This window comes from Micrasema longulum, unplaced genomic scaffold (genome assembly GCF_059751315.1).
Source record: "Micrasema longulum isolate JH-2025_06_02 unplaced genomic scaffold, ASM5975131v1 h1tg002399l, whole genome shotgun sequence".
In the NCBI taxonomy this organism is placed as follows: domain Eukaryota; kingdom Metazoa; phylum Arthropoda; class Insecta; order Trichoptera; family Brachycentridae; genus Micrasema; species Micrasema longulum.
In genome coordinates, this window is record NW_028279548.1 from 43,355 (window position 1) to 59,136 (window position 15,782).

Below are 15,782 nucleotides of genomic sequence, written 5' to 3' on the forward strand. Positions count from 1 at the left end.
AGCCAATGACAGGTCTTAGGCCCTGTAAATGTTACATTTTCTTATAAAAAAAGTATTTTCTTTGATTATTAAAAAAGTATTTACAAAAATTTAACATTTTTATATGTATAAACTTATATGTATTTATATATACAAAATAAATATATTATATCTGTATCTCAGAAGCAGACGGATGCAGATCCAAACATCAAATGTTTAAAACAAGCCTAAAGAATCTTCTTTCTCTATGTAATTTCTAATAATTAATATAAACATATTACAACAGAGATGAAGAACATTTCAGAAAAGGTACTATAGAAGTCTAGGCATCTACAGAGCTTATGACCTGTCATTGGCTGGTTTAAGTGGCCACTTTACACACTGTGTAACATTCACCATTCTGCCCATATTTGAACATCTATATTCCTTCAATTCTTTCATCTGTTGATGTTCGTGAAGTCAAAGAGCTGAAACCTTTATTTATGCGGGTGAGATTCGTGTGATTGAATTATTTCACCTACATACTAGGCAACGCCTGAAAAATTATTTTTTCAATTTCTTTACTTCTTCATGGACCAGGTGAATTTATCAACAATATTTTGAGTTTTTCCAAATTTTTGTAGACAAGGACTGGATTCAACTCCCTGGGGAGCTGATAACATTAACATATTACAACGGAGATGAAGAACATTTCGGAAAAGGTAATATAGAAGTCTAGGCATCTACAGGGCTTATGACCTGTCATTGGCTGGTTTAAGTGGCCATTTTACACACTGTGTAACATTCACCATTCTGCCCATATTTGAACGTATATTTTCCTTCAATTCTTTCATCCGTTATTTTAGTCGTAAACGTGAGAGTTTTAAAAAATAATTTATTCTTCTTTCTTATATAAAAAAATATTTTTTCGGGTTGTGACTCTGTTTTATTGGATGTGCGAAATGTTACAGCTAACACCATTTCGTCAGCTTTTACTGTTAATTATTGAAACGGGTACCTAACTTTATTATATATTGCAGATTTCACGGATTCTAATGAAAATCTGTACAAATACTTGTATTTGCGCCGATGTTTTTACAGTAATAATTTATTATGAATGACAAAATTTGCAAATTTTCGTGGATGTACAAATAATAATATATTTAAGTGTAATGTTTAACTAGCCTATACTTGTATTAATTTTACATACAATAAATTATTATTTCTAGTAAAATTAATAAACGTTAAATGCAATTCTAATTTTTAAAAACATTTTTAAGATAGTCAATTTAGAAGGTTTCCATTAGCCTAGGGCTCTACCCCACTGTCTTCTAAACGGAACTCTTTGCCATCTATGCCTGCGCACATGAAAATTTGCGCAGACAACACAAAAACAAAAGAACTTTTACTGTCTCAGACAGTCAGGTTGCTCTTAAAGCAAAGCTCTGTTGAGATCACTTTTAAATTAACATTGGAATGTCTACGGGCGCTTTATTGTGTCAGTGTGTGTAACAATGTGACATTCATTTGGGTACCTGGACACTCAAACAGCCAGCTGAGGGAGCCCCAACAGTTCCTGAGCCCTACTGTGGGTCGTCCATGTGTTCCTCGTAACGAGCTTAGATTTTATGGATCAGGAAGTAGAGCGTAATGCTCTGGCAGCATGTACCTGGTCAGCATCATGCGAAGAAAGTGATAAAAGGATACTCGCAAAGGTTTGCATTCGACCTAATAAAGCTCAGACGAAATCAAATGAGGGTTATTACTAGAGTCCTTACAGGCCCTTCCGATTGAACAAACAACTTGCTAGAATGAACCTTTCCGAAACTTCTAGAGGTAGGTTCTGCAGTGCATACGAGGAATATCAATTTTTTTAAAACTAATTAAGGGAAAGTTTAATATTTCTTTACAATCAAACCGCGGAAGTAACAAAAAAAGAATCTTTTAAAGCTTTTATTGTACTCCTCACTGCAGTATTGTCAATTTGTGATCAATCAAATACACATGGTCAGCACAATTACCTTTTTTTAATATCAATGTATGACAGTAAAGGAATACAGTATTAGTTCCAAATTGAGACCGCGGCCGCACGCTACAGATCCCGCCTCGGAAAGGAAGAAGAACGTAGTAATACAAACAAATTAAACAACGACACAAAACCTAAATACATATAAGAAACATTAGAATAATTTGCCCTATACAACATGCATTTAAGCAACAGAAGAAAAACAATACGTATCCATACTAAATCACAGAGGAACATCAAATTATCATGACACTACTGGCAAAATCCTAACATAATCCCTATCGAACTCAGACGAAATTACTTCTCGTCATAATACTGAATTCCTCACAAAAACCATTATCCTAATACCAACAGTAGAAACAATCCCATGCAAAGACCCTAATCGTCCTAACAACTGAAGAAATACTCAAGTCTTTATGAACAGTTTCGGGAAAGGGGTGGATGCTTTCATTGTATACACATTATATGTAAATGTGATGCTTTAAATCACAAAAAGAACCTCATCCTCGGGGGACCACTGGTAAAACCATAGGATGTTAAAGAGCTTGTCCCCTACCTAATAGCCCGATACTTTACGGATCTGTGCTAGGAGGGGGAGATTTAGCAAAATGTAAACTCTCGCCTTCCGCACAGTAGCCAGGCTCTTTATAGACCGGGGTTTGGAGGGCGAGAACTATTCACGGGGACCCGTCACAATAAATCTTCACAGGTTGCAGTGACGTCAGGAGCTTGCATAGCACTGACCCTCACCACTAAGAGTAATAAGAATAGGTTTTAATTGATTTATTTATTGACATTGTATTTATTTTGTAAATCTCATGTTATAACTTAAACATCAAAAGCAAACACTGTTTATAGTCTACTAAAACCGCTTATTTTATTTTGAAACACAAAAACAATAAAATCGGACGATTGTTTCGCCTTGTTAGGGCATTTTCAAACAAGTTTTTTGATCAAATAGGCAGAAGGCCCTTATATAGTTAAATAATTCTAGGTTAAGTACCTGTAGTGATAGTAAATTGACCGTATCAAGTTCAGCATGAACAATGATTATAATTATGGGAATAAACCAATACCAATTAAAAAAAATAAAAACAAAACTATTTTAATAGAGTTAAATCAAAGTGGTTGATTTTAATGGCGGCCTCCGTGGTGTAGTGGTCAAGACGCTTGACTCACGCACGGAAGGTTCCGGGTTCGATTCCCGGTAAGAACACAAAAATTAAAACAATTCTCAAGCCTGGGTGCTCTGTGATGTAATTCACCACTGTAATTAGGCCTCCTAGCCTGTTGTGGTGCAAAAAAAATGGGATAATGGTAATATGAAAATTTCAATATGTTTGAAGTAATAAAAAAATAAAATGTTTTTATCTATTCACAAAATTAAAATCTTTGGTAAATATATTTTTTTTACCACAGAAAGGAAAAACATTTTTGAGAGGGGAATATGGAAGTCTAGGCATTTACAGGGCTTATGACCTGCCATTGGCTGGTTTAAGTGGCCACATTTTTTACACGCTGTGTAACATTCACCATTCTGCCTTTGTTTAAACATCCACATTTTCTCAACTCTTACACCTTTTGATTTTTGTGAAAATGTTTTGAGTATCCAGCTTGCCCACCACGTATCGCCCACCGCATCCGAGGACATAAGTCTTCTTGGCGGTCAAGGATAAATTTTTTGTTGCCGAATTAGAAAAGCTGCCAAAAGTAGCTTTCTGTAATCTGGTAGTTTTAATATCTTTGTGCTGAAAGAAGTGAATCCCGAAGTGCATCAAATGCACTTCATTGGATTGAGAAACGTGGAGAGTGAATTTAAATACTTTTATAACATAACAAGCTGTAGAAATAGCATAAAAAATTACCACCTAACTGACTAGTTTTTGAATGATGTGCGGAAATGCACAAAAAAAATAAATTGTTCGCATACTTTTTTCTGTGTTTGAATGTTTTTAGGTATGTTTGACCGTTAGTATCAATAAAATTTGTTTAGTAAGCGCTAGAACAATATGTTATCGTGCAAATAACACCAAATTTATTGTTCTGCGATATTTACGTACTCAGTTATTGAAATTTTTGTACATGCACTAGCGTAATCGCAACGTAAAAATAAAAATGGCGGCCATTTAAAGGGGGGTGAGGCAGGTCATTGTAGGGGAGTGGACTTGTCAATAAAAATACCTGAAAAATACTCCCCCTAAATATCGGTATGTCACTCCCGTCCATATTTTATATATTTGTTTAATACAATGAGCATCATTATTCGAAAATGAGTAGGCGGTAAGGAGGGATGTCAAAAGGAATCAATTTGTAATTAATTCTTTAAATTTTAATCATTAACTTGCATTATCTATGGTTAGTTTGGTTTGCTTTTCATTTTGGTTTTTCAGTGGAATTTTAGATTTTTTAACACAATTACTTTGCTACGTCGCAATAGACCAACGGATCATCGAATTTCTTTCATAGCGATATTTGGAAGACCAGGTTCAATCCCGATAAAATATATAATTCCATAAATAATTTTTTTAATGATAAACGATACAACTAATGAATAACCTAAATATTTTCTCCCTAATACGGCGTGAGCGAAGTCGCGAGTAAAAGCTATTAAAAAACTTGCTCTGTAATATTTCGTTGACCTAGATGAACATTGTTCTGGCAATAAGATGCATGAAGAACAACGTACTGACCACTGCACAGATAATTTTTCGCTTTCCATTAAATTCACTTTTCACTCATTCAAAAACTATTCGTTTCGTCACTGCCTTTTATGGTGCACTTATGGTAATGTCTTTAAAGAAAATAATATGCTAATTGTTAGCAAGCGATGTATTGATGAATGGAAAAAACATTTTCTATTCTGTGCACGTTTTTCTTCAACAGTTGACTGAAGTATTTTAAGCCGACATAGTGGGGGTACCTAATAGTTTATTGCCTAGTTACAGAAGTGGACTAAGGAAATTGATTTACACATATGAGCCCAATACCATAGTAACTATTAAAGAAATCTGATAAAGTTGTTAACGTCACACTAGTCGACATACCATATAATACTTTTTTTTTTATTTTTTTTATTTAAATCTTAAAGTAGGGCACACATATCATACATATTGTTATGTGTGTTCTAATAATAACATTGCAAATATATTTAATTTATAAATTGTTTATCACATATGTCTTGACCATTATTTTAAATTTTGATATGTTTTTTTCTTCATAAATATTTTTTTCCATTTCGTTTTCACTTTTTAATTGCTTTAAATAAAATAGAATTTTGTGACTTTGCCTTTTTCCTAAATGGAAGTCTAATTTTGTTCTTTTCTCTAGTATTGTGATCGTGTTCATGCTGGTTCCGATCAATTTTTTTCCAAAATTCTGTTTTTTTATTAGAGTTTATAATTTTATGAACAAATGCCATTGTATTGTAAAATATTCTTTGTTTATATGTTAATAATTTCATTTCATTTACCATCGACTTTACCCTCGTATATCTGTTTTTTACTTGATATATCTCTCTTATTTTTTTAATGATGACGTTGTATTTTTTATGATCTTCAAATGAACACTTTCACACCAGATTTGGAAAGTAAAATTTGTATAACTATGCCGGATTTTAATTTAAAAAATATTTAGTGTTGCTACCCGAAGAATGATGTCCCCAAATACAGTAATACATATGTATTAGAGAGAGGCCGAGGATAGAACTCATAACAAGAAAGAAGACAGAGACACTATTCTGTAGCCGCCGTAGCCGGTGTTGTGTGAAACAAATTTAATCGGTTTTTGACAGTGATGTGGGACGCACGCGTGAATTATAAGCGGCGAATTTATGATTTTTTATTGCAATAACAGGGCTGTTTATTTATTTTTATAAATCATATAAAAGGAATTCTGAAACAGTATATTTTATGTTGTTTTTTTTTCAAATGTCAGCCTTAGAATATTCTGTCTTTTGCTTGTGGTAACACGATGTTACATCACCACGCGCAAAGGAATTATTTTCCAATGTTTTTTAATAGTCAAACATATCTAGCAAAGTTAATTATCTCGACAAAGAAACTCGTTTACAAATAATTTTAATTTTTTGCATCACAGCAGGCCTTGAGGGCCAAGTACAGTGGTGAATTACAGTGCAGTGCACCGAGAGTTGAGAAAAATCACATTCAATTTTTGTATTCTCATCGGGAATCGAACCCAGAACCTTAGCTGTGTAAGTCAAGTGTCTCAACCACTACACCACGGAGGTAGCCATAACATCCTTATTATAACTTCTCTATTTAGTATTTCCTGATAACGATCAGAATGACTGGAATTCGGATAAACGTGATTCTAGTGTGTATGGAATATATTGTCCAAATGAATATTTTTTTTAAATACTCCTCTCCCTTTTTTTCTATCCTAAATAAAAGACGTTTTAATATTATTATAATCAATGAAAGTTGGTGTTAGCTTGTAAGTAGTATGTATTCTATCGGGACGTTGATTTTTGTGCGACTACTAAGAATGCTGAATGTGTATAGCGGGATTTGCATGTTAGTGTAATTGAACTAGTGATACAATCACAGGCACGTCTCGAAATCGGTAGACATAGAAAAATCGGTAAGTGGTCATATACATATATTTAATGAACTTTTTTTGAAATGTTTGGCCAAAAAAAAAAAAGTTTTTTTTTTACCACCCGTTTGGCGTCGAACTCTTAGGGGCGTTTTGCTAGGTGCGGAAAGGGAATTATTATGATGATAAAGCTTGCCCAAGAACTAGAGGGGCATGGTTAGTAAAAAATATTAGTAAATCACTTATTTTTCAATTATTCTTTTAACAAATGTAATTTTTCTTATTCTCAAATTATATGCGACCTTGGCCCGAGCAAAATAAAATACGTAAATATGCGGTACAAAAATAATAAGGTACAGTTTTATAACAAAGAAAAAAATGAATTCAATAATGCTGTATAGCATTTTCTAGTTCGGATCTAAGTATTTTATTATTTATGTTTCATTTTAGACACGGTCCGTGGGAACCGAAGCAAATTTTTGTTTTCGATAACGGCTTACGACTGACATAAACCCGCTTAGTCTTAGAATTTTTTTTTACGAAATAATATTGTATCCACACTTATATACAAAACAATTACGATGGGTTGATATATGTCTAGGAGACAGATAAGATAGTGTGCCAAATTCTTTTTGCTAAGGTTGCTTATAAATATTGCTGTTACATTCTTAACTGCATGAAAACATCACTTTTAACGTCTTAATAATTACTTACTTCTTCTTCCTTATCACTATCATAAATCATAACCATCATCATTCTCGTTATCAGTATCGTTTTCTTCAGCACTATCATTTTTATCGATTCCCTAAACTTGAAAGTATCATTGGTGCTACTTCCATTACTATCGTTACTGTCTCAGTCACTATTTACATGGATACTATGACACCACAATTTTTAATTATTAGTTCTCTTTCCCTTTATTATTATTATTTTTTTTACATAGATATTTTTGGCATTATTTCACATTTTCTTCCTTTTGCTATTTTTTCTATTCTCTCATCCTACCGAGTTTTCCCAAACAGTTATTCTTTGATAATTGTTTAATTTTGTATTTCAGTGATGATTTTATCAAATAAATAAAAAATATTATTTCAAAAAATTAAAATAATTACTATGCGTAGATACATAAATAAAAAACAAAAAAATAGACAGGAGCTATCTTTTTCAATATGTACGTGGGCCCGTATGACGATGGTCAGTTAACGAAGTTATATCCAATTGCCTAGAAAGCTAACTATTTTTTTATAATGCAAAACATGTTTTATATTCATTGGTTTCATAATTCATTAGTTCAGTCTACCTTGATAAAGAAGCGTGAATATCTTTTAAAATCGGTCTACAGGAAAAGTTGAAAATAAGAGGTACAAAACAAAGTTGTTTTCATTTGTTTTATTATTGCAAAATACAGTATTTATAAAACTTTAAGCTATTTCAACAATACCTTCAATTACAGTTTATCAAAAAAGAAACTTAAAATTTTCCTTCGAATACACTCATTTTCTTTCAGAAAAATTGAAGATAACTCTTTTAACGTCAGATTGTACGGTAACAAAGACCGTTGTAAAATTCCATGGTTTTAATAATACGGTAAAATTCAAATTTTCCGGATTATTGGGTGCCAGATTTTATTGCTTTTGAAAGACAGCTAATTGTAATAACATCTAAAACTAATTTAAACATGACCAGCAAAGTTAATTGCACAAATTTTAAATTTAAAACTTCTTTATTTTTTATTTCCTGATGATGATCTTGATATATGGCGATCCGCAGGTCCGGAGCTCGGATAAACGGAGTTCAGCTGTATTATTCTGCTTTATATTTTATTTCCCATTAAGACATAATGAATTGCTTTAGTTTGGGTAGTGTTTATTATATTCCTGATTTATTTATTTTTGCTTGTTTTACATAAATTCAAATTCAAAATCTACATATTTACCGATTTGACTGTGCTTGACTAGAGCGAAAGTTACTAATTTGTGGATAAACTAAAAGTGAATTTGATACAAGCGTTTTATTGCATATTTATTTAAAACATTAAAACATAAATAAGGCATTGCCTGAAAATCGTAAAGCAGGGAATTAAAAACAGTTAGTACAAATTACATTATTTTGTATTGGTACTATTGCGAGCATTTTGAAGCGCTGTGAACGTTAGGATTACGTGGTACTAGCTATCGCGCCGGCATCGCCTCCAAGCGGCGAAGAAGGAAAGTCACGAAGAAGGTCACGTGGTAGTCGGACTGACTGGAAGCATTGTGAATATAGGATTGCGCAGCAAAAAGTTGAAATTCTTCTGTATAATAATATTTATATTTTGGTAAAATACTCAATTATAGGTATCTCGAACAGTACTAATGCGGATATCCATAGTTTATAATGTTACAGACATCATAATGCACGTGGTTTATAAATAATTTTAAATTGTTTTGTATTCTGAACCGAAATCTTCATCCTTGTAGCAAGTAGAGTTGATGTGATAGTATGGGCCATTTTTTCCTGAAACAGAAATATTAAATAATATAGATCAGTAAAACGAGTAGTTAAAAATAAAGTGAGGTAGAACAATTTTGCAATAAAAGTTTTATTTAGTTTTTATGAACAGTGATAAAAAAATACAATTGTCATCATGTGTGACATTAGGAAGATTACACTCGAAAAAAATTGCCTTCTTTCATGAAATAATAACTTTTAACAATTCTTTTTTTCATTTTTATGTTTTTTTTTTCATTATGTATTTTTGTTTAATTTAATTTAGTACGTACTATTATTTGGCACATGATTTATTACTCCTATTTCTTACTATAGTATTGAGTGAGTTTCAAGAATACATATCTTAATTATCATTTCAAGTATGCTTTTATGTATATATTCTTTTTCTGTTGATTTAAATGATAATCTTATTTTGTTTTTTTTTAATACTACTATATTTTACAATTATTTTGTTGATTTTATTGATACCACTATTTTGTATATTTGATTATCTGTGATTCTCAATTTGTTTAATTTTATATTTTAAAAATTATTACTGATTATCTTTTTTGCATTGTATTCTTTGGAATTTGATTATTTATAACATTTACCTTTTTTTCTAGAGTGTTATTCTATGTCATAATAATTTGATCTATTTAATTTTACCATGTATTTTTATTGTTATTTATTGTGGCTTGACACGGGCATAGCCTAAAAAGCCTTAATAAGTTCATAAATATTTAATTTTGTAATTTTGAATGAATAAATAAATTCAAATTTGCTCACCTGGTTTTACAGGACTCCAAATATCTGAATCTTGCGCACTAGGGAAACCATTAATTGCAAAATTGGTCCATAAATATACCTGTAACAAACAAGCATATGGGTAACACGTTACATTAGCATTAAGAAAACAATATTCCAATTTTTTTAAACCGTTTTAGTTGACTGGTCGTTTTATAAATAAAAACAGTTAACACATTTTCAAAGTTCATTTAAAAATAGTTTCTCATCGTGATTAGAATTACAACAACACTTATTATGTTAATATGGCGAACATCGGTACAAGTACTTGCTTATTGCGTAAAAAAATAAGCAGCTTTGGGAATTTTAAACATTTTCTTACCATGGTTTTAGCTATCCTAAGATCATCTTCATTCAATGGTGTTTTGTAATGGTAAGGAAATAAATACAGAAGTTCGTTAGAATGGTGGATTCCACCATCAAAGGGGTATTTTGAAGTATTTGTATCATAGCCAAATCTTGTGTGTTCTCCTTTGTAATCAAAGGTGTATAAAAACGTGGGCTCGTTTGACCAGGCGTTAATTTTAGCATGTTTCAAAGCATGCGCTTTAAAGTAAAGCATTCCGCAAATCTAAAATAAAACTTTTTTTTAATGCTTAAAACATAATTTCTTTTCTTTTAAAACGTATTAAAAAAAAAAGTATTACAACATAGACGAAGAACATTTTAGAGACGGTAATATAGAAGTCTTGGCATCTACTGGGCTTATGACCTGGTCCATGAAGAAGTATAGAAATTGAAAAAATAACATTTTTAGGCGTATGTGGGTGAAATAATTCTATTAGATGAATCTAACCCGCATAAATAAAGGTTTCAGCTCTTTAACTTTACAAACATCAACAGATGAAAGAATTGAGGAAATATATATGTTCAAGTATGGGCAGAATGGTGAATGTTACACAGTGTGTAAAGTGGCCACTTAAACCAGCCAACGATAGGTTACAAGTCTTGTAGATGCCTAGACTTCTATAATACAATCTCTAAAATGTTGAAGAACATAGATGAAGATCTCTATTGTAATATGTTAATATTAACAGCTCCCCAGGGAGTTGAATCCAGGCCTTGTCTACAAAAATTTGGACAAACTCAAAATGTTGTTGGTTTTTTGGAAAAAAAAATAAATCTAGAGTATTTCCAAAAAAATCTCGTCTGATCAATTTATACGTAATTTAGTCTGCCAAACTTTGAAGATTAAAATACAATCAACGATTCTATTTCATGTATTATTTGTTTTTTCGTTTTGTTATGAATTGATTTAAATGAAATTAAACAATTTTGAATAATGCACGTCATATTTGACCAAATACTTATCGAATTTTCAACTTACATCTATAACCCCAGGAATCATATTGATAAAGTTAGTATCTTCCTCCCGTTCGAAGAGCTTTTGAAAATATTTGTTCTGAATAATATGAGATAATGCTCCAGTTTCGTCAACGACTCCTAAAAAAGATGGCCGATTACTACGATAAATTAGATATATAATTAATATAAAAATATTTATGAAAAAGAAATTGTTTCAATTTACCTAACTTTTTTAATAAATATGGAATAAAGTTGTTTCTAAGATAAATATCATTAGTGAGCAATTGTTTGCTTTCTAAAGTATCAAAAAGAGCTGGAAAAAAATCACAAAATAAATTAAAATGTCTACTACATAAGGTGTTTGCTAAATATTGTACACAAAGCATAGTAAAAAATCTGACATGTAGTTACGTAGGATCCATCGTGTTTTGTGACTCCCAGCATAATTGGTAATGTACGTATTTTACCCTGATTAATAATTTCATCAGGATATCCATCAATAAACTTTACGATTCCAGCCTTCTGAATTACTGGTCGTCCTATACTAGATACCATTGATGGGTCGTTTGCCTAAAATAGTATTTCAATATAACAAAACCAATACATTAAATACAATTGAACCAGGAAAATCAGTTAAGTTTGTCAAATAAGTGCTTGTATTACTTACGATCAAATCTTGAAGCGCACGTTGAAGATCATTTACAGTCGCATTTTTAAAATATGTTTCAATAGTAGAGTCATCAACAGGTTGAGTTATATTAGTTAACTTTTTGAACAAGGCTTTGGTAAACACCATTGGATTGTTTTCAAAAATTAAACTACTTAACGCTGACCCAGACTGCAGAATCGCTTTTTGAAATAAACTCTCATCCACCTAAAAACACACATTATTATAAAAAATGAAGAAACCAGAAATAAATGGTGATGAATAATTGTAACTTTCTACCATTGGACTCAAAAGCATAAATGATATGGAAGCAGCTCCTGCACTGTGGCCAAATAAGGTAATCCTATTATTATTTCCGCCGAAGGTTTTAATATGATTTTTGACCCATTTTAGTCCAAGGACTTGATCCATTAATCCCACATTCCCAGCCAGACCATCTGTGTGTAAGGACATGAAACCTGGAAAGATATGTTTTAATTGGTAAAGAATATTATGAAGATTGTAACTTGTGTAGGCAATTAATAAATGTTATAATGTCAGTGAACAACTTCGGAATACACGCAAAAGGTATATCTTTCGTCATAGGATATATGACCACATATATTATCTGATTATCGTTGGCGAAGAGATTATCATACCCCATTACTTCTGTTCACTGTATTTCTTAGTTCTATAGCTCCACTATACCTTTGTGAAAAATTTCAACGCTTATCAGTTCATGGCTTATATCTTCTCTTCTTTACGTCTTTTTCTTGCATCTTCGTTCACATTAAAAAAAACTTTTAGATTCCTATCCACAATTCCTCGTTCTCTTCAAGCTCATAAAATAATGTCCATGTGATAAGACTGTGTAATTATCTGAAGAATCTTTAAATGGCATCTGAAAAAACTTCTCGTTTCTCTTCTTTAATCTCTCCTTTTTCCTTTTCTTTATTCCCACTTCCCATTAATTTATTGTTATAAATATATTGCTAATTCTATTAAGGCGTCCTTTTTATTTTGTTATGTTTCACAAACGTATTGAAATAAAATTAAATAAATGAAACGTTTTACTTTATTGGTTGGTTGGAAGAAATTGCAATTTGGCAATAACCCTGCCAATGTATAAAAAGTTTAAAAAAAAAAACTTGCTTAACATTTAAAGATTGGTGAAAAAAATATTTATAATAATTACCCAATGGACCGAGACGGTATTGTAAGACTACTAGAATAACATCGTTTTCTAAAAGGTAATTTGGAGGGAAAGATCTTGCCGAGCCTTCGTAAAAACCACCTCCGTGAATATAAACCATAACAGGAAGCAAAGTTTTGTTAGTTGAATCTGGAATCTTAAACAACCCAAAATATTTATGCACGGTGACATAAAAATCATTTAAAAATAATTTGATGGAAAAACCATCTCGTGGATCTAGCCCTTTACATTGACTGCTGATAGTGCTGATCTGGAATGTTCTGTTATTTATGAGATATAAACGAGTTAATTTTTTTACACCTTTCAAGTTCAAATGCAAAAACGACATAAATACAGTCCAAATCGCCAACCTAAAATATGGCGATGTTGAATATATTCATCATATTTCAATATTTTTTTTATTTTTCATAATGTAAATGTGCACTTGGTTTAATTAGTGAACAAACCCAAAATATAGATGGAATGACCAAACACCTGATAACAAAAAGTAGAAATAGTTTGAATGTAGTGTTTACTTACAAATGGTGTGAAAACGTTCAGGAAGAGGCAATCTTCTACATCTTCATGGGTAGATTCAACAATTTTTTTCAAAAACTGAGGACAGTTTCTTCCAGAAGAACTTGCATTGTAAATATTATCCCATGGTTCTTCTGGAACAGGTGGCTGCAAAAAAAAAACAATAATCAAAGAGATTCCTTATTACTTTGGGATTTAAAGTAAGTTTAATTAAGCAGTAGATGCTTCTAATTCACTCCATAGGTTTAATATAAAAAGATTTGGAACTGTGCAACTTCTTAATAATCTCAAATAAATTAATAAAATTCCTTTCCCACATTCATATCAGCTAAAGGTTATGTAATTGGGTACAACATAATATATTACTACTAAAAGAAGACATGCTTTAGCTTGCTCTACGATGGAGAAGTTGAAAAAAGTTTGGCAATAACGAAGGATAACTAAGTCTACAAAAAATAAAATGGTCAGTCCAATTTTTTCCTATATTCTTCTACATCGCAGAAACATGGACAAATAGAATGAAGAAAGATAGAAGCCTTCAAAATGTGGTAGATACTAGCGTAAAATGTTCCGGATAACATGGACAACCCATATAACTAATATTTAAATAACCCAAGAATTGGGAATCGAACGGCGTCTTTCTTCCACCGTACAAATCAGGGCCTCACTTATAAACCTAATATAAAGTAATGCCTAGGCATAGTGGTAGAGATTTCTACCAAAAGTATAATAGCCATTGGCCTAGGTATAACTTAACACCGGATTTATAAGTTAGAATCGTGGTGTTTTCGGGTATTTCAGGCACGTTACTAGGCGACGTGATAACATGGAACAATTTGTGGAATAATTTGTGGAACAATTTGTGGAACAATTTGTGGAACAATTTGTGGAACAATTTGTGGAACAATTTGTGAAACAATTAAGAGTAAACTCAATCCCCGGAAAAAGCGCTTCAAGATGGAGAGTCTCGGTGATAGAAACGACTGGCGTCCCTCTTCAGAGGGCCTTCAGAAGCGCTGACGACAGAAGCGGGTGAAGTCGAATCTTGGCGACGTGCTTCCCCCTGCCATCGTGACAACGACTGCTCTGCCGAGAGCTAACGACCAAGAAGATATTTAAACTACTGCTTATATTTTGTGATGAGGATAAGATTTTAGGAACTTGTCTTAGTAACATAATAATGACGAAAAAATATGATTTTGTTGACCCAATACGTAAAAAATTAAAAACAACTATTTGATGTTATATGGCTTAGATTAAGTATAAAATAAAACAATAAACAACTTGCTTAACATATAATAACATGCTTTTTTTTATATCTGTACCAAAAAAATCTCTTACCATGAATCTGCGGTTGCCAGAGGGCGACAGTGCAAATTTTATACCTTTAAAAGCAAATATGGTTCTTTGAGTCCATGCTGATAGCGTTTTTGTTCCCAAAATCGTTCCCAAACCTGGAACAGACACCCTCACAGCACAAATACAAACCAAAGTCGATAAAAATACTACCAACTTCATTATATCACCCGTGATGTCAAACTGAGTCGATTTATTTTGATAACGTCATTGCCTAGAGTAATGACAAATCATAACTTGAATAAAATATATTTTTACGATGTATGATAGCTACTAAAGTAATTAAAATTGTTGACCCACGAATTATTGGGTCATGTGTTAGATGTTTTTGTTATTGAAATCTACACGATTTTTATACGTTCAAAAGAAGACAGTTTTTTGACTTACAAATATAGTACACGTGTGATAATTAAAGATTATTTAAAAAAAACACTGTAATATTTCTAGACTATTGATATTAAATGATGCTCATTGGCGGCGCTGCTGGGAAAAGCTGATAAATATTAGCGCACAAATGGCAAATGATTACTACGTTTAAATTAATTTTATTTCCACCACATAAGGGGATCCTCATGTAAAGGCAATTGTTTTTTTTTTTTTTGTGCTCCTGAAGTTGTGATTGTGTCTCTAAAATAGATTGTCATTCTCGTTATTTGTAATTGAGTCTTGCTGGTTTTCATTTATACTCAACATGGATTCTAACATTTGTAATGATGAATTCATAATTGATTTTCTTTTGGGGATGGCATGCCGTAATCACAAGTGCTGAACTTCTGAGATGTAGAACTAGTGAACTGTCTGGATTATTGGGTTCTGCTGATCGTCATATTTAAAAATTTAGAGTCAAGTTGCTCCGGAGTGACGCTGGTGAAAAAAATAGATTTATAACGCGGTTCTAAATACGTCGCAATTGTGTATTTGTTGTTTTTGGTCAG

At 31.9% G+C, this 15,782-nt stretch overlaps 1 protein-coding gene across 2 annotated transcripts; it reads right to left on the minus strand.

Annotated features, from left to right (window-relative positions):
- Positions 1-8,826: 8,826 nt before the first annotated feature.
- LOC148272277 (glutactin-like) lies at positions 8,827-15,056 on the minus strand. 2 transcript variants are annotated; one of them, XM_088240257.1, is made up of 11 exons: positions 14,833-15,056; positions 13,495-13,638; positions 12,958-13,111; positions 12,063-12,241; positions 11,784-11,990; positions 11,518-11,686; positions 11,340-11,429; positions 11,139-11,254; positions 10,134-10,382; positions 9,794-9,872; positions 8,827-9,034 (listed from the first exon to the last, which is right to left on the minus strand). In XM_088240257.1, the coding sequence occupies exons 1-11, from the start codon at positions 15,007-15,009 to the stop codon at positions 8,955-8,957; spliced, it is 1,644 nt and encodes a 547-aa protein (XP_088096383.1). In that variant the 5' UTR covers positions 15,010-15,056; the 3' UTR covers positions 8,827-8,954. The 2 variants fall into 2 exon arrangements, with proteins under 2 accessions (XP_088096383.1, XP_088096384.1); XM_088240258.1 differs by lacking the exon at positions 12,958-13,111 and having other exon boundaries at positions 14,833-15,007.
- Positions 15,057-15,782: the final 726 nt, after the last annotated feature.

Coding starts and splice junctions, on each gene's coding strand:
- LOC148272277 (XM_088240257.1), bottom strand. CDS start 15,009: ATGAAGTTGGTAGTATTTTTATCGACTTTGGTTTGTATTTGTGCTGTG. Junction 11,687..11,783: donor GTGCGCTTCAAGATTTGATC/GTAAGTAATACA, acceptor ATACTATTTTAG/GCAAACGACCCATCAATGGT. Junction 10,383..11,138: donor TGATTCCTGGGGTTATAGAT/GTAAGTTGAAAA, acceptor GTTTTATTTTAG/ATTTGCGGAATGCTTTACTT.